This window comes from Phasianus colchicus, chromosome Z (genome assembly GCF_987193195.1).
Source record: "Phasianus colchicus chromosome Z, bPhaCol1.hap1.1, whole genome shotgun sequence".
Lineage (NCBI taxonomy): Eukaryota > Metazoa > Chordata > Aves > Galliformes > Phasianidae > Phasianus > Phasianus colchicus.
The window spans coordinates 29,971,562-29,990,604 of record NC_143476.1 but is presented as its reverse complement, the minus strand read 5'-3'; the positions used below and the strand labels follow the sequence as shown (position 1 = coordinate 29,990,604).

Below are 19,043 nucleotides of genomic sequence, written 5' to 3'. Positions count from 1 at the left end.
GTGAAGAAGGCCAATGGCATCCTGACTTGCATCAGGAACAGTGTTGCCAGCAGGAACAGGGAAGTGATTGTCTCATTGTACTCAGCACTGATGAGGCCGCACCTTGAGTACTGTGTCCAGTTCTGGGCCCCTTGCTGCAAGAAAGACACTGAGGCCCTGGACTGTGTTCAAAGAAGGGCAACAAAGCTGTGAGGGGTCTGGAGCACAGGCCTTATGAGGAGCGGCTGAAGGAGCTGGGATTGTTCAGTCTGGAGAAGAGGAGGCTCAGGGGAGACTTTATTGCTCTCTGTAACTACCTGAAGGGAGGCTGTAGTGAGCTGGCGGTTGGCCTCTTCTCTTGTGTAACTGGTGATAGGACTAGAGGGAATGGCTTCGAACTGCACCAGGGGAGATTTAGGCTGGGCATTAGGAAATACTACTTTTCTGAAAGAGTGGTCAAGCACTGGAATGGGCTGCCCAGGGAGGTGGTAGAGTCACTGACCCTGGAGGTGTTCAAGGAATGTTTGGATTTTGTGTTGAGGGATATGGTTTAGTGAGAACTATTGGTGATAGGTAGATGGTTGGACTGGATGATCTTGTAAGTCTTTTCCAACCTTGGCGTTTCTGTGATTTTGTGATTATTTAATAGATAAGAATTTTGTAATACACAATTGAAAAATAATAGGAAAAAAAACTATTAACTTTGCTGGCTCTAATCTCAGTCTCCAACTGAACCCAAACTGCAAGCTGTGTTTGTTTGTGCAGGGCAAACTTGTTCACAACCCCAGGAATACAAAATTAAAAAACAGCTGGTTTTCCAACAAGAAAGATGATCGCAGAATTAGGCAAAACAAATTTAAATTCTTTGATAAGTAAGGGGAGAGAAATCAATTTGAAATTTAAGAGGCAGAAGCTACGACCAGTAGACAGGAAATCTGGAAGATCAACCTCATAATCCTGGAAGACTCCTGGCAAGCTAGACACACATTCAATGTTTCTAACTGCTTCACATCTTCATAGAATCACAGAATCATTTGAGTTGTAAGGGGACATTAAAGGTCATCCATGCCAACTCCCCTGCAATGAGCAGGGACACCTACAGCTAGAGCAGAGTGCTCAGAGCCCCATACAGAGATGTTGAATCTCTCCAGGGATGGGGAGATCATCACCACTAGGCAAACTGTTCCAGTGCTTCACTATCCTTACTATAAATAACTTCTTCCTTGTATCCAAACTAAGTCTTCCATCTTTTAGTTTGAAACCATTTCCCTTTCTCCTGTCACGACAGACTCTGCTTCAGCCTGTCTCCATCTTTCTTACTGTCCCCATTTCAGACACTCAAAGGCTGCCCTCAGACTCCGTGGAGCCTTCTCCAGGTTGAACAGCCTCAGCTTTCTCTTCATTCCATATATACTTTCGTCCTAGCTAGATACTGCAAAAAACCGCATCTTGTCACAAACACTTGCCATTATTGCCACAGCTATCAGAAGTGTAGATACAGAAAAAAGACTGCTAGCTGACATCTGGATGATAAAGCATATTTGTGATATAGTATCTACCCTAATACAGTTGCCTGCCCTCTACCGTCATACAGGAGTAATAACTAGTAAATTGTAACTTTGATAATATAAATCTTGTTCATTTAATGTTACTATTCAACTACAACAGAAGTAAAAGCTTATAAAAAGAACAAAACACACATTTATTTGACGGATTTTAAATTATAGCTCAAATTAAACAAAAAACCAAGAGTTTTCAGTAGCAATAGTAAAGAGCATTTTATTAAAATGGAAACCTGTCAAACTTCATGTATCAAAACTAAGGCCGCAGTCAGTGCTAACATAAAGCCAACTTCAAAAGGTTCTTATAATAGGATTTAATTTAGAAATATTATACAAAGCTATTTTACAAATGAGCACTAAAATACTCTGAAATGTAGTATTACTTGTATTAACATGATCACTTACTCTAGTGATGAGATTTAATGACATAAAGTTCCAAAGCAGCAGTATATAAGACTTGTGTTTATTTTGGACCTCTGAGGAAAATAATTTTCTACTTGACTCCGTGAACAGAAACAAACTACAAAATACTCTAATGGCAGATGCCAACAATGTTTCCCTTTTGTGATAAATTCATTTCTTCTCTTCCAATGTTAAATATCTCCAGTCATAATAGCAATGAACTCCTCTTGATTGACTGTAAAGAAAAAGACAATTATTAGACAAACAGCAAATACCCATAAACCATAAGAGAAAATAATGTACATATAGAATCACCAAGGTTGGAAAAGACCTAAAAGATCATCCAGTCCAATGGATATATGCATATGCATATTGCACTCTTAAATTGAAAGTTTCCAACTCTGTATTTATTGGGTGTGACAGACATGCAAATTTGATTTTTTTTTCTTCCAAAACAGAATTTTCTTTTTCTTTTTTTTTTTTTTTAAATGTGAAATGAAATCAGAATGCAATCTTAACTACATGTGATTCTTAAGACAGAATTTGGCTCATAAATAAAAAATTATTACTTCTAATTCTGAAAGTAAAAATATTTTAGAAATTAAAAATAAAAATTAGGAAAGCATTTTAAAATACAACTCAGAAAAACTACAGCACTTTATTTCCATTTTTAATATCTTTATATGTTAAAACCATAACAATACATAGCATATGCTTCTCAAACAACAAATCCGCAGTTCTACTTATGATCAAATTCTATTTTGTTCTTAAAACAATAATTTAGACCTTTGTGTTCTGTGTTACCATCTTCCCCCCAGAGAAGCAAAAACGACAAAATAACTCAAAAAAGCACACATTCACACCATGGTTTTCCTCTCCCAAAGCTGTAACAGTGAACAAATAAAAAATGAATTTCAAGATAATTTACTAATGATTCTACAAATTAGCTTGAATTAAGACAGACTTTTGACAAGCTTTTCTCCCACCTGAACTTTCTTCATTCAACATTTATAATTAACAGAAACTTAACACAAATGTACTTGAAGAAATTAAGTAATAATAATAAATTAATTAGCAGTCATTAATTATTTTACTGCATTATACCTGAGCTATTGACCTTACTCATATGTTAAAGCAGAAACACTATATAAGAGTTAACCATTGAAATGTTCACTCTGCAACTAATTACTGTAGTGCAGAATTAACAGATTAAATCAGTGATATGCAAAAGAACAGACAACTGTATGACAAACTGTCCTTGACACTTATCTGCCTCAGACAGTGTGCCCAAGTTATTCCTGAACAAATCATTGCAAAGCAGGAGTTACATCTACAGCCAGAGGAAAGCTAAACCAATTCATGTTAAAAGTATTTATTATAAATATAAGTTATAAATTAAATATAAATATAAATATATATATAAAGTTCTCCCTTATCTACTAACATGTCTTTTCCACTTTAATTATTCTTCAATGCATTATTGTTCATATAATGTAGTGGCTAGCAATAAGTAAAAAAAAAAAAAAAAAAAAAAATCAAAAGATTAATAGTAGAAAGATAGATATTGAAAAGATATGAAATTCCTGAGAAACAGTACTAGCAACTTAAAATGGAAACATGTTTGGAATACTGGCCAAAATAAATAAAAACAGGGATAAGAGGTCAGAATGGATGATTACAAAAAATATAGTGGAAACTTCTGTGCATTAATACTTATCTGTTTGATTCTGCAAAGTGAAGGTTGAAGGATGCAATGGGGAAAAAAAAACCTGACAGATTTCAGAAAGTAAAACAGATGGGTTTGGGCCTATTTTGACTCTGTATTTTAATGCTTTACACTCAAGGGTTGTTCAATTAATTGTCAGTTACCACAAAAGAATGACATTCATTTTCCAGAGTTTGGAATTATCAATTAAGGCTTTATTGCATATAAAATAATAGCTGTTTGATTTAGTTACATTGCTCAACAAGCATAATGTTGCAACCTATTTTCACTCATTGAGGTTATAAGATTGTTTTAAGCTATACATAAAAGTGTAACTCAAAAAAGAATACATCTCAAAGTCTATGACTTGTTTTGAAAGATAGTTACAGATTATCTTGCTTACAATAATTATTATTTTCACTGTTTACTTGAAGAAAAGAGCAATAGTCTCTGTGTGTATGACCTTTGCCAATAGCAGTTATCTGCAGGATATATTTGGAGTCCAAAGTAGCTTTTCAGTAAGCCACATTAAACACAAATTCAGAGATAAAACTTAATCAGTGTTGTAAGAAAAGAAATTAGATGGAGCCGCATACATATCCGGCAAGACAAGTGACCACAGAAATCGAGCTTCATCCTAAAACATCACAATTCAGGTATGTTTCAAGTTGTCTGCTGAAAGTACTAGGATTTTAAAGATGAAAGCAACTCTTTCCTTAGATAGCAATACTACTTATTCATTTTCTGACACACAACTAAAATTAAAACCAGGCTTGAGGTTTCACATGGTTTGATTCATGAATGAAACAGAAGTATCTAAAAGGATACTGGGATTGCTTCTTCTTTCCCTCCCATTAATAGTACATGTAATTACTTTAAAAACAAGCTGGAACAGAAGAATACTGTTAACTCTTTTTGCATGTACATGGCATAAAAACACTATAGTAAGAAAGGATATTTCAGCTTTATGCCATCATGTACAGACATAACTTCATATGTACTATGGTCTAACTTAGTAAATTCAATAAATTAGTGGCATAAAGCTGCTGATAGTGTGAAGCCATTGCCTACTCTCAAAGCAGTAAAACATTGGTGACGAGGGACAATTTGTTAGCTTGGACTACCTTCCATTATTTTACACCTGTTCTCTTCTACTGTTGTTTTTGAAAGCTATTCTCTAGTCTTAAGTGAATCTTATTCAAGGCTCTGAATTAAGTGGCTTGAGCATACCTAGAGGAAATGCAAAGTAAATAAATATGTATCACTGTTGGCATTCAAAGAAGAATAAGTTCAGAATTTCTTCTAATTCAACAAATAATTTCAGTAAATGTACCAAAACTATTAAAAGATGACTAATGCATTAATCCATGTTGATAAATTAATTACACTTATAAACTTTTAAATACTGTTAGAGTTACTGAACACTAATCCAAAACTCATATTTGAACCCCTTACTCAAAGCACGGTAGCTAAATCATGTTGTTCAGGCCTTCGCCTCATTAAGCTGTAAAATGTCTCCAAGGTTACTATGCTTATCCGCCCTCATGGTTTGAAAAAAATCACAGCTTCCTTTCACCTTCTCAGAAACCAGAGAACCCTTAAGTGACTTACTTTTTTTTTATTTTTTTTTTTAAACAACTTTTTCCCCTAAACAATCAAGTTGAGACCACTGCCCTGGACATACAGTATCCCCATCAGCCAAATGATTACTGAGCATGATACAAATGTTCTCCTTTGAAGGCAAGCCTGCAGGCACATCAGCAGCTCAGCCTGACAGTCCAATATGAAGAACCAAATGAATTTCAAAGTAGCTTATTTCGGTGTTACTGCTTCAGGACACTACCAACCATAGGGCAAGTTTCAGACACAGAATGGGAGATGAGGCAAAAGTAGGAACTACACATTACTTAGGTTATTTTCACCTTTTCATCAAGAATTCTGCAAGAAGGACATTAGGTAATAAAGTCAAAGAAAAAAAAACCTAAATAGAAGATCAATGTATTTTCTTGTATATACAAATGGAAGTAGTGGATTGTAATTTTAACTGTAACATATGGATTTGAAAATACTTTTCCATAGTTATCAAATAGGCCTGCTATTCAGTATAATGTGGATGATCAACTTGATTTACTGTAACTGAGGATATTTCATCAAGAGCTGCAACGGTTCAGATCCAAGGTATTATCAGGTAGAATGACCGATATTTACAATCTTTACCTCTTGGTTGTATTTTCACCTCACAAAGGCTAAAATCTGCTGTGATTTTTGGAATTTATTGTTTCTGCCATGAGTTTAGGGGAAACACTGTTACAGGAGTGGTTAAACAACTAAAATAGAAATAGGAAACATTTCCACAATGTACTGAGGTGCTGCTTTTTTCCTACTATATTTACAAAATGTTGGATAAGTTGAAGTCTTTAATGTGCTGCCCAGTTACATGTGGACTACTGAAAAATACACAAGGAAAATTTAAAAAAGCATCAAAAAGAAGTAATGTTTTCTCTGCTAAAGAACAATGCTGAGACTAGCGGTGCTACCTGCGTAACAAGAAATAAAGTAAATAAATGAAGGCAAAAAACTAGGTATGCTTATAGTATTCCTACTAATCTACCTTCTTCTGACAAAATTTCTACCCAGCTCTTTCTCATATAATCTCTAAAGACTATTCCACAAATATTACATAGCCAGTTTCAATACTACATGCACATTAAATCGAGAAGCCAAAGAAATTTTTGAAGAACTACAAACGCAAACACCCTCAGCAGAACATTTCCTGACCCAAAACACATCCATTCCATAATGCTGCAAAGTGGAAATACAACATTACAGTGGTAAACAAATTTTGCAACATTCAATCAAAGTGCAAAGAGAGATGCAATCCCAGCAACCCAAGTAATCCTCCTCAGACTCCAGATCTCTCACAAGCTACCTAACGAGCAGGTGCTAGGGCAGCAACCACTGCCCTTCCTAGTGTCAGACATCCATTATTTTCATGACATATATCATCATAAAGTAAGTATTCTTACAGCTAAAATGAATAAAACATTGACTTGAAGAGTTAAGAAACTCTCCAAGAGTTAAAAAGAGAGTGAAGTTAATTTAGGGGAGCTTTCCCTCCAACCCTAATTCTTTGCAAGAATCTAAAACTGAAACTGGATTATGTTTACTGTAGATGCATCCACACAAGACAAAAAAGTGAATGAATTGACAGCATGGAATTTCTAAAAATAGGCATACACCAAAACAGATGTTACTCAGAAGATCAGCAGTATGAAAATATGATTTACCTTCTCAAGGCAGATGCTAATGTCAAAAATATTTTTACAGAAAGTTCAGAAAAGTGTACCAGTACAGCACAGTAGTTCCACTAGTAAGACTAGGGTTCAAGTAGCCTGAAGTACTGTTACAGACTTTATTTCACTAGGAAAAAAAAAAACAAACAATAAAATATCTTTCAAATATAATAAGAATGTTTAAGTGGTATTAATTCCTATATTTAAAGTATCAGTTAAAAATACTACCAATTAATACTTACAGATTTTTTCCCCTTGGCAGGAAATAAAGGAGAATTAGACAAGAGCAAGTCTTTGTTACATGACCCAGATGTTTGAAACTACAGGAAACACTGACTCAGAAGATCATTTACTTTTTGAGACTGAATCTTAAGAGCTAGAAACAATATCAGTTTTCTTTAAAGGACAGAAAACAGAACCATAAGGAACAACAGCACCACACATAAACATTATGCTGCCAATCTTCCACATTCAATCTTGTTCCAGACTACTCTAAAAAAGAAAACTAATGGTTGAATAAGGAAAATGAACTAAACTATCTCGGAAATTTAGTGCTGATCCCAAAGTAACTATAATCTTCCTGAAAGGAGCTAAAGGTTTACATTGATTTCTACTGGCCAAACAGCGATATGACCAAAACCATCCCTGATTATCATTCTAACAGTTGAGTTGGCAATTCTAGAAGAACAAAAGACAAAACATGCTTATGGCTGATGTATTCTACTTGCTCTCACTTCTTCCAAATAAAAGTAAAATGAGTTTTTAATACAAATAAGTAATATAGGCAGTGCAATCACAACCACTCCTTTTAAAAGCCAAACAAGCTTAAAATAATGTCAACTTAGACTATCTCTTATATTCTTTGCTGCATAGCTACTAAAGTGGATACCAGTGCAATAAATGTGTGGAAGGACGTGTCTAACAAATAGAGGAATACCAGAATTATGCAGAATTATGGACTCAGGAAATAAAGTGAGATCAGGAGGTAGCATCTTCCAAACAAAAGAAAGAGTCTTCTCAATAGTGTACTGACTTTTGTAAAAACAGTGTCAACATTAACAGTCTAGTAGCAATAAAAGCACAGAGCTTTTACTATTTTTGCCTTTATGCTCCCTATTTATGTCACTAAAATTAAACAAAAAGTTCGCATTTTAACTGCACAGACTATGTTCAGAATTTCTTCTCTTTGTCTCAGAAAAAAAATGAAGAAAAAAAAGGACCTTGTGTGGTTTTGTTTGTTTGTTTGTTTTTCAATATTTGACTAACTGCAAACAAATACAGGCCAACAATTAACAAGCTTGCAGACGTATGATCAAGTGTGAAATAACATCTATCACAGGCAGCACAGATTGAAGTATCTGTCACAAGGCTGACAAAAAGGCAGGTGTTGTGGGTTTTGTTTTTTTTCTCTAGCAGTAGATGTTACTGACAAATAAAAATGTTTTGCTACTGAAAAAGTTGATATTTCTGAAATTTCAGTTCTGAAATCTTAGATGAGAGTCACCATCCTGAAAGAAAAACTCACATAGGTTTCTATGACTCAGAAATGCAGAGTATTTGCAGATTATTTGCAGATTGTCTTAAGTGAGCGGCTCCTGAAATCCAGGTATTTAGGCTTCCAGTTTAAATATAGATTTAAATTAACGGGGGAAATAAAGAAGAGAGTTGAAAATCAAGCAAACAAACAAACAACTCTAAGTTGCAGTGCTTAATAAGTATAGTTTCAAACAGGCTTTGTTACTTAATTCTTTGTCTAGCTAAGAAAGCTTTTCTATAGCTCGCACTGTATGGACCTTGTTTCCTCAGAGCTATTTTTCACATCACGTTCTTCAGCTCTCCTAAGTACAGATGCACGTCTTATCCCAGCGCGATTTACTAGCATAACTCCTCGTATCTGACTAACAAGCAGAAATCACAATAGTGACACACTGCTGCTTAAGAAATATTGGACTAGGTGATGAAAAGGGCTTCTTCTGGCCTTTTAATCCTTTTATTGATACATACAAACATCAAAGTTTAACGTAATACACAGACTCTTCCATGAACCACTTAATTATTTACACTTCCACCAGAATTTTAACCAAACTTTTAATAGGTATGGATTAAGCCTTAGTGAAGGTGAGAATTTGAGTTTTAGACTCCACTATACATTTTCAGGACTAATATCTATCAAAAACTACTTCCGTTATACATAAGCTAAATTTGAGCTGAAAGATACATAGAAAGAAAACAAAGAGAACACTTGTATCATTTTAAAGATAAAGCTACATTAAAATAGGGAGAAAATTAAGAGATAAAAATCCCATATAGTCCATTCTTAATACTTACTTTCTCCATCTCCATCCTTATCAAATTCTTCAATCATAGCCCGCAGTTCTTCATCAGATATATTTTCACCCAGTTCTCTAGCAACCCGACGCAGGTTTCTCAGGCTTATTTTACCAGAGTCATCATCATCAAACAACTTGAACGCCTTGAGTATTTCTTCTTGTGGATCTCTGTCCAATATCCAGTCTGTCACTGAAAGGATTCTGAAGTTAGACTAAAAAATTCTGAAGTGTAAACTCAAAACCTTGTCAAAGCTGAGTTATTCTTCATCATATATCAGATACAGTAGAAAAGCTACATGGCAATTTAGACTCAATCATGCTTTCAATAGACTTTTCTATACAAATTAGAAGTATACACATGCCTTTTCTATTCAAAAAATGCATTTCAGAAAAAAATACATCAGCTCTAACAGATCTAGGTTCTTGAATTTGTTGATTTTAAGTGTTATGATCTGGATAGAATTTTGACTTGCTGAGAACACTGAAACAACATTAAGTAATTAAAAACATGCACATGAAACTTCTCTTATAGATACAAAATCACACTGACAAAAAAACAACAAAACCAAAGCCTGAGGTTTATGAAAATGATGCTACTATGCACTGCAAAATGTTAATTCTGAAAGGATTTGTTACTCTCGGTTAGGCCTTTTATTGCATCCATTTGTTAGTTGCTTAGTAGAAAAGACAGCCAAACTACAAAAATACATTTTCAGTAATTAATTCAGACACTTCTGGAATCTGATGCAAATGTCTTCATATCTATGTACCTGCTCATATTACAGGACATGGTATTTAAGACTTCTATCAAACCATTAAAAACACATCATACTTGTTTGTGCAAAGAAAAACACTTTCATCTGCTACTGTTTGCAGATGGAATGCTTCCTTCAGCTTAGCGAACTTGAAAGCAAAACACCAGATCCAAGCTCATGCAAGTTTACTATAGCAATAAGGATTTTTTTGTTTTCATATTTATATATGTTTATGTATTTTATACATAATATAGATTGAAATATATGCAAAAAATTACCCATATTTAAATATTCTCATTGAAAACAACTATGATGCATTACAGAGGTAAATCACTCAAGAAACTCTACTTTTATGGAAGAAAGGCCATAGAAGGCAATAAAGGCAACATCAGCTAACAAAAAAGCACTGCCTCTAAGTACCATAGTTAAAATGATTGTACAGAACAAGAGGAGATACAACTATACACATTTTAGATGGTCAGTTCTGACATTTAAACAAGAGATAATTACACAAAACTATTGGCTAGGCAATTGTTTAACTACATTCAGCCAACTCATGATAACTGTTTTTATAACCTATTTTCTCTTATTCTCTAATCCTTCTGCTACAAGCTGTATACAGTTTAATTCTGTAAGGACATATTTGTCACAGCCACGCTCAGACCTGATTCAAAGTTTTTGGATTGATTCAATTGCCCTCTCACTATTAGTTGTGCTTTCTACATGAATCTTCCTAGTCCTCACAGCACTTATTGACTGCCTATATTGATAGACAAAAAAAAAAAACTGAGTCAGGACACTGAACATCGGGAGGGTGAAACCTTGGGGGCCGTTTTAGGAATTATTAGATGAATCCCTGGGAAACGTCCTTAGAGACATTGGAATGGAGAGGAGATGGAAGATCTTCAAGGTCACCTTTCTGAGAGAACACGGGGTCTCCATCCCCCAGCATAAGAAATCAAGCAGAGGAGGCAGGAAATCAACATGGCTGAGCAAGTACTTGCTGGTCAAACTCAGGCATAAGATGGAAATGTACAGGCAGTGGAAGGAGGGATGGATGGCCTGGGAAAAATGAAGGAATGCAGTCCAGACATGAGAAAATAAGCCAAGGCATAGATGGAACTGAACTTGGAAAGGGATGTGAAAAATAACAAAAAAAAGAATCTTTAGATACATCGGTCAGAAGAGAAAGGCCAATGAGGGCATATTCCCTCTGATAAATGAGAAGGAAGAACTCGCTTCAACAGACATAAAGAAGGCTGAAGTACTCAGTGAGTTCTTTTGCCTCAATTTTCACTGGCGGTCAGGCTTCCCACACCTCTCATGCTCCTGAATCTCTAGGCAGGTGTCAGAGGAATAAAATTTGTCCCTGCTGGCAGAGCAGAGCAAGCCTAAGACCACGTTGTGAGGCAGAATGAGTAGATGTCTATGGGGCAGAAAAAGATTCATCCAAGGGCCCTGAAGAGACTATGCTGATGTAGTTGCCAAGCCACTCTTAATCAGACATGAGAAGTCGTGGCTGCCAGGTGAAGACCCTATTGACTGGAAAAATGGAAACATCACTCTCATTTTTAAGAAAGGGAGAAAGGAAGACCTAAGGAACAACAGACTGGTGAGCCTCACCTCTGTGCTTAGAAAGATCATGGAAACTTCTGGATGAGATGTGACGGCACATGAGAGTCAAAGAGGTGATCTAAGACAGCCAGCACCACTTAACCAAGGGCAGACTGCACCTGACCAATCTGGCAGCCTTCTACGATGGTGTGACAGCATTGGTGAACAAAGGTAGAGGAAACTAATGTTGTCTGCTTGGACTTCTGTAAGGCCTTTGATAAGATTCCACATCATATTCTTATCTTTAAATAGGAAAAATATGGATATGAAGGGTGTTCTATTCGATGCATACAGAATTGATTGGGTGGTTGCAGCCAGAGGTTTGTTGTCAGTATCTCTATGTCCAAGTGGAGACTGGTCAAAAGCAGTATGCCTCGGAGGTCTTCCATGGTACCAGAGCTCTTAACATCTTTATCAATGATAAAGATAGCAGGATTGAGCATATTGTATGTTCAGCAATTTTGCAGATGACGCTAAGCTGAGTGGTACAGTTGACACAAGAGAAGGAAGGGATGCCATCCAGAGGGACCTGTACACAATCAAAGAGCAGTTCCATGTGAGCCTAATGAGACTCAATAAGGTCAAGAGCAAGGTGCTACACCTGAGTCAGGGTATTTCAAGATACCTGCACAGACTCAGAGAAGAACTCATTAAGAGCAGCCCTGCCAAGAGGGACTTCAAGATCCTGGTGGACAAAATGCTGGATACAGGCCAGCAGCATGTGTTTGCAGCCTGAAAAGCTGACTGCATCCTGGGCTGCAACAAAAGAGGAGCACCAGCAAGGAAAGAGAGGTGACTGTCCCCCTCTATGCTGCTCTTCTAAGGTCCCATATGGAGAAATGCATCCAGGCCTAGGGTCCCCAGCAAAAGAAAGGTGCAGAGTGGTTTGAACAGGCCTAGAAGAGGGCTGCAAAGATGATCAAAGGGCTGGAATACCTCTCTAATGAAGGAAGCTTGAGGGAGCTGAGCTTGTTCAACTTGGAGAAGAAAAGACCTCTCTGCTGCCTTCCAGTACTTGAGGACAGCTTATAAGCAGGAGGGGAACTGACTTTTTATACAGTCTGATAGTAATAGGACAAATGAGAATGGTTTTAAACTGAGAGGGAAAACTGAGGTTAGATGATTGGAAGAAATTCTTTACTGAGAGGGTGACGAGGCCTAGAGAAGCTGTGGATGCCCCATGTCTGGAGGTGTTCAACGCCAGTTTGGATGGAGCCCTGAGCAGCCCAACCTTTTGGAAGGCACCCCTGCCCACAGCAGGGGATTGGAACTAGATGATCCTTAAGCTTCCTTCCAACCTAAGTCAAATATCAGGAATTTAAAAAGATTTGCATAGTAATTATACATATTTCATCGTGTTATAGCATAATAATATGACACATTATATTAAATCAATAAATTTTCTTCTTTCATTTTTTTCTTTTTAAATAAGGACTGATCAATTTTATCCCCCACAGACTTCTTCAATTCTCTCCTAACTCATATTTCTTCTAGCTGGAATAAGAACTAAGAAAAAAAAATTACCCATCATTAACAACACTTTCTCCATTCCTAACCTGTTAAATTTCTAAAGTTTGCCAAAATTTAAACCAGTAATGGATCACTGTTACTAAGCAGATTGTTATTTATAGCTAGAAGCAAATACATACATACTACATTGCTTTTTTCAGAACCCTCTGATAACTTAATACCTTGAACACAGGGAATGGAATTGAGAAATAGAGATATAAAATCATAGCATACATGGAGGTATCTCAGTTTATACTTCTGGCAAATACTGATTGTATGCAAAAGTAAAAATAATATGTAACCATCAAAAAATCCTCAAAGACACTAAATTCCCAGTTTTTAAAATTGTATAGGTCGCTCCACATTTAGAGAACGTAGAAGTTTGTGAGATGAAAGAAACAGATAATGAAATTCACTGTTTTTATCAGCAGTTGAAAATCCTTGATGTACAATATTTAACATCTGCTTCAGTTTCTCTCATCTCTGTTAGATTACAGAAAAATCTGTATTCAGTTTACAGTTTGTCAGTCTACACACTCCTTCCTATGAAATCCAGTGCCAACTACTTTTACCATAGCAGGAAGGAGAATACTAAAAAAAAAGAAATACAAACACATGAATATCTATATTTCAAATTACTACTTATTGCTTTGTGGAAATTTGTTTCCTTTCATATTGCTGTGATCTTTCATCCCTACGTATACACAAAGAATTATTTTCTTCCACTATGCAAGTTTATAAAGAGAAATATAACACTGAATCTCCCATCTCTCCTTCTTAATAGTACTAGGTAACTACAAAACACACAAAGTACTCCTGGTAAAACTGCAGTCACTACTGCAAGCTAAGTTTCTCTGAAGGTAGATTTCTAAAGGTATAAAATCAAATACATACCAACTTCATTAAAATCTTCAAAGGTGATCTTGCCTGTTGCTTCTCGATCATAATCTTTAAGTATTTTCAGTACATCAGCTTTTTTCACATCAAAACCCAAGGCTCTCATTGCCACCTTTTGGAATAAAACGAAAGTGCAATCAAATGCTAATATTAAAATAGAGATTTAAGACAGATTTTTTCTTATTTTTAATAAGAACATTACTGCCTAAGACATAGTGTGCACACCAGTGGGACAGTGACAACAATAAATAAAATTAAAATACCAAAAATGCTTTGTATAAAAAAAATGAAATCACCCAAAACAGGCACTAATAAATAGAATATCAAATTACAGTGAAAAATGAGCTTTCAGGTTTCCAATAACTTTAAAGAGTGCATCATATGCTTTTTAGAAGTAGATTTTTTTTTCTAACTTTCAAAGCCATTTTGAGTACAGTCTCTTTTTCAAAGATCAAATTGAAAATCATTCTTTAAATTACCGACAGTAACCATTTGACAAGCTATCTTTCAAGTGATTCAAATTATCACTTTTCCACTTGAAACTTTATAACTACATAAATGTGAAAGTTATTCCATTTTTTCATTAGATTAGGAATTAATGCTTAGTTTCCGCATTTCAACAGAGATGGCAATTCCTCAGCACATGCTAATTTGACTGCATTCAAATATATAAGCTTACACTGAACTGCAAATAAAAAGCCCCAATCCTATTCAACAGAGCGATTTCATATCTACCCTACGGGTTGATGTTGCAAAAAGAGATATTTCTTTACTCTATACATTCCAGTTCTTCCATTGTGTTACCTTCAGGGCCATATTTAATTAAACTGATAATAAACAATTCTGCCATCATTACAGCTGAGAATGCAAAGCACACTCTAAATGGAAAAAATTGCAGTACTTCCCCTCTCACTACAGCTTCCAGCAGAGGCAAAATACCCAAAATCTGAAAAAAGAAGAGGGAATCACTATACTCACAACATTCCTCTATAAATAATTGAAGTACAACAAAAGCCATTTCTCTTCTTCAATTACAGGATTGAATAAGATTGTGGAACAAATAAGTTGGATTACATATTCTTTTCCAAAAGTATCTTACTCAATACATTAAAGGAATGCTGACCTCTCTACAAGACAGTATTTGTCCTTGATGAAGCTTACTCATCTGCCCAAGCCAAACTCTAGGGAGCAGAAAGATCAGTTACACAATATGCTACAGCAGTTCTGCTACTATAGCAAGTATAGGATGTAGGGGCAAAAGCTGAGTCTTACTTCAATGAATATCAGCAATTTTTCAAATATCCCCACTTCAGCCTTCCAGGACATCTTGACCATGAAGCATTTTTAAAGATAGAGTTAATGACTTAAAAACTCATTTAGAAGAATATTACCTGCCCCAAAGAAATTTAAATGATGAATAAATAAAAATACCTTCAATTCATGGTAATTTATTGCTTTATCTTTGTCTGTATCAAACAATTCAAAAGCATCTTTAATTTCTTGTTTCTGTTCCTCAGTCAGTTCTCTTCTCTTCTTCTTTTTAGTTTTGTCTACTGAAAGCTCATTCCTACATGAAAAGAGGGGAAATTCAATACAACTGATTAATACTGGAAAGATACCACTGTAGATTACATTTTCCCAACAATAAAAAATTCGTTATAATTGCACAGTTCATTGCCATCCCCATTCAGCTTCTTCCCAACTTGATCTCCCAGTCTGAAGTAATACTTGAGCAGACAAGTTCCTTTGCACAGGTTGAATGGCTCCTCTACCCCTCTGCCCAGCAGAGGTGATCTGATTAATAAACAACCAAACAAAACTAGAAAAAGCTGTCAGTTAAAAAGAATGCTTGAGATTGTAGTTGCAAGATGGATTAGCAGTCGACATGATACAACTCCTAAAAACACCGTATTTCTAAACTGTAGCAAAATAAGAAAGTTTTAAGGGACAGAGCTTTAATTAGGCATATGGCTGGGTCGTCCAGCTGCTGAATGCGTGTTAAGTGACATAAATCTGTGGATTTTTTGCCAGTAGCAGTTCATACATGCCAAGGATTTTTAAAATATTAAAATATACATAATGAACCAGAGTCTTTTTTTTGCTCTGTTTCACATGCATACAAAAGGGTCAAGTCCCCTAAAACAACAAACACTACTCAAAGCCAACCTTCTTCTCCCTCACTGGTTTAGCAATAACAGAAACAGAAAATTCTCAGGAACTGGGAACAATCAGAAAAAAAATGAAGATGGCAAAAATAAAGGAAACTTAGACCAAACTAGTAAAACATGCTTTAATTGTATTATTCACAGAGCAACTGCTCTTTATGCAGTGTAATTGCATGAAAAGATGTCCATTTCAGCTCAAGCTTTTAAAAAAATAGTACATTCAAGGCAATAACTACGACTTTTAAGAAGGCTGAAAGCACACCCTTGGAATATGCAGACACAGAGGTCTGCAATCAGTAGCACAGCAAACTGTTGCAGCAATGAGCACAGCTACTTGCAGTGCTAATTCCTTCCATTCTGCAGTCGTGTAGCTGCACCCAAAGTACTGCATTGAGCTGGGGTGCCCGAGTACAGCAGATGCAGAGAAGATGGCTGAAGTACGGCATACTGCAATCAATACCTATGTGGCTGCAGCATCTGGTTCAGGAGGAGCTGAAGGAGCTGGGTTTGTTTCAATCTGAGTGTGTTGGCAGAAGGACGCAGTGGGGGTGGGCTAAAGCACTGTCTAAAGGATTAGACAAAGCAGAGAGGCAGGTTCCCATCAGTGGTGCACAGCAACAAGAGTCAACTACGAGCAGTAAGAGAAGGTGGAAGCAGACCTAGAAGAAAGCACTGTCACAGTGCAAGTGGTTATGCAGCAGAACAGCTGCACTGGGAGACCACAGGATCTCTGCTGTTAGCAGTGTTGGAAAAGGCCCTCAACCTCGTACTGCTGGGAGCCCGACCTGCTCTGAGCAGAGCTGGACGAGATGACTCCCCAGAGGATCTTCCAATCCTAGACTGCTGTGCAATTCAACACGCTCTCAGGAATCCATCTATATTCATTTGTTTGCCTGCAGCAGTGACAGAACGCACGCAGTACCACTTACTGTACAGTGCACAGATGTGTGAACACAGGCCAGCCTTCCAAAGGTGCTTATTTTCCACAGCCCGTAACTAGCTGTTTTTTTCTTCCCCCTCACTGAAGATTATCTAATTCTAACTGACACCAGAGATTAACCACGCAGCTGAGATTCAGCCGTCACCAACCAATGAACAGCACCGGGCAGGCTCCAAAAACGGACACGAGAAGCACAGGCTGGTTCTGCCTGACACCAAGGCCGAGCGGTGACGGCGTACCTCACCGTTCTGGGACGGCCGCCGCTCCGGGACGAGCAGCCGGGAGGAACCCACTTACAGCTCCGAACGCAGATTAATGCTGACACAAACACGGCGGTGGCGAGGCCCGGCCGCCCCACGGGAGCGCCTCCTCCCCACCACTGCAGCCCCGCAGCCCGACCCCAGCCGCTCCTGCCCGCCGGCCCCACACGTACCTCACGGACAGGCTCATACTACCGCCACGGCCGGACCGCGCCGCGCTGCCTTCCCCGTGGAAACGCCAACCCGCGCCCTCCGCGCCGCATCGCAGCGCCTGATTGGCTAGCAGCCGGATCTGCTCCCGCCCCCTTGACACGCTCATAGACTACTTCTCTGCCACTCAAGCAGAAGGGAGCGTTCCGTGAGAGGCAGCAGAAGGGGCCGGGCTTGCTTAGGACGCTGTCAGTCAGGTGCCGACGGCGCCATTTTGGGAGTGTGAGTAGGCATGCTTTTTTCCTCACCGCGCAGGGCAGCGCAGAAGGTGCCGCCCTTTGCAGGCTGAGGGTTGGCTTTGGTAGGGCGCGGCCCGAGTGTCCTGTGTCACCCTTGAGAAACGTCAGCAGCGACGTGGTTGTGCGCTTTCAGTGTATGGGAACGATTTTATCCAGCTTTTCCGGCTTCTGAAAGTCATTATTGCGTGGATCTTCTTAAAAAAAAAAAAAACACATCAAAGCCTATGTGTGAAGTATTCTGATACTTATTCTAAGAATTGAATCATGGTCTGATAGCAGCATGGAACATGATAAATTTGCAGGAGAAGCAATACATCGTGCAGTGCTCATTGCCACTGGTATTTTCATGCTTTGGAAACCAGTGCATGGGCCAATGTTACACATTCTGCAGGTGGAGGAAACAACTCATTTCACTGATAAGAAAACCTTATCAGAAAAAACATCACCTCAGTGTGCCATTGGTTTGTGACAACGAGCAACAGTGCCCATGGCAGGGAGGTTGTTTGGAAATGCTTGATCCTTGATGTCCCTTCCAACCCAAGCCATTCTATGATTCCATGACACTTTGTGTCTCTGCTGCCTTGTCACTTGTAGTGCCTGTGGGCAGGCAGAGGCAGACAGAGCTGTTTCACAGCTACTGCCTAAGCAGAACTGTCCCATGCTGATAGCTCGACCATGTGGATGTTGTTCCTGTGTGCCATATGATGGATGAGTTGGTGGGGAAGACCAGTCTGCTTGAACAGGGAACTTCAGCTGAGACTTGGGGGAATAAAAAAGAGTTTACCATATGTGAATGAAGGGGCAAGCCACTCAGGAAGAGTACAAGAATGTTGGTAGGATATGCAGAGAGAAAATTAGAAGAGCAAAAGCCCAGCTAAGTGCCATTTGGTCACAATAACACCAGACAACATTACAGACTTGGGGCAAAGTGGCTGGAAGACTATGTGGAGGAAAAGGATCTCGGGGTTTTGGTCATTGTTCAGCTGAAGAGGCTGGAGCACAAGTCTTAGGAGGAGCAGCTTAGAAAACTTTGACTGTTAGACTGCAGGAGGTTCATGGAAGACCTTATCGCTCTTTACAAGTCCATGAAAGGAGGTCATGGTGAGGTGGGGTTTGGCCTCTTCTCCCGCTTAACTAGTGATAGGACTAAAGGGAATGGCCCCAAATTGTGCCAGAGGAAACT

General features: G+C 37.8%; 1 protein-coding gene across 1 annotated transcript; it reads right to left on the bottom strand.

The window, feature by feature from the left end:
• Positions 1-1,731: 1,731 nt before the first annotated feature.
• Positions 1,732-17,942, bottom strand: CETN3 (centrin 3). The gene is made up of 5 exons (XM_031607648.2): positions 17,585-17,942; positions 15,478-15,613; positions 14,044-14,158; positions 9,270-9,461; positions 1,732-2,178 (listed from the first exon to the last, which is right to left on the bottom strand). Exons 1-5 carry the CDS (start codon positions 17,728-17,730, stop codon positions 2,135-2,137), a joined length of 633 nt encoding a protein of 210 aa, XP_031463508.1. The 5' UTR covers positions 17,731-17,942; the 3' UTR covers positions 1,732-2,134.
• Positions 17,943-19,043: the final 1,101 nt, after the last annotated feature.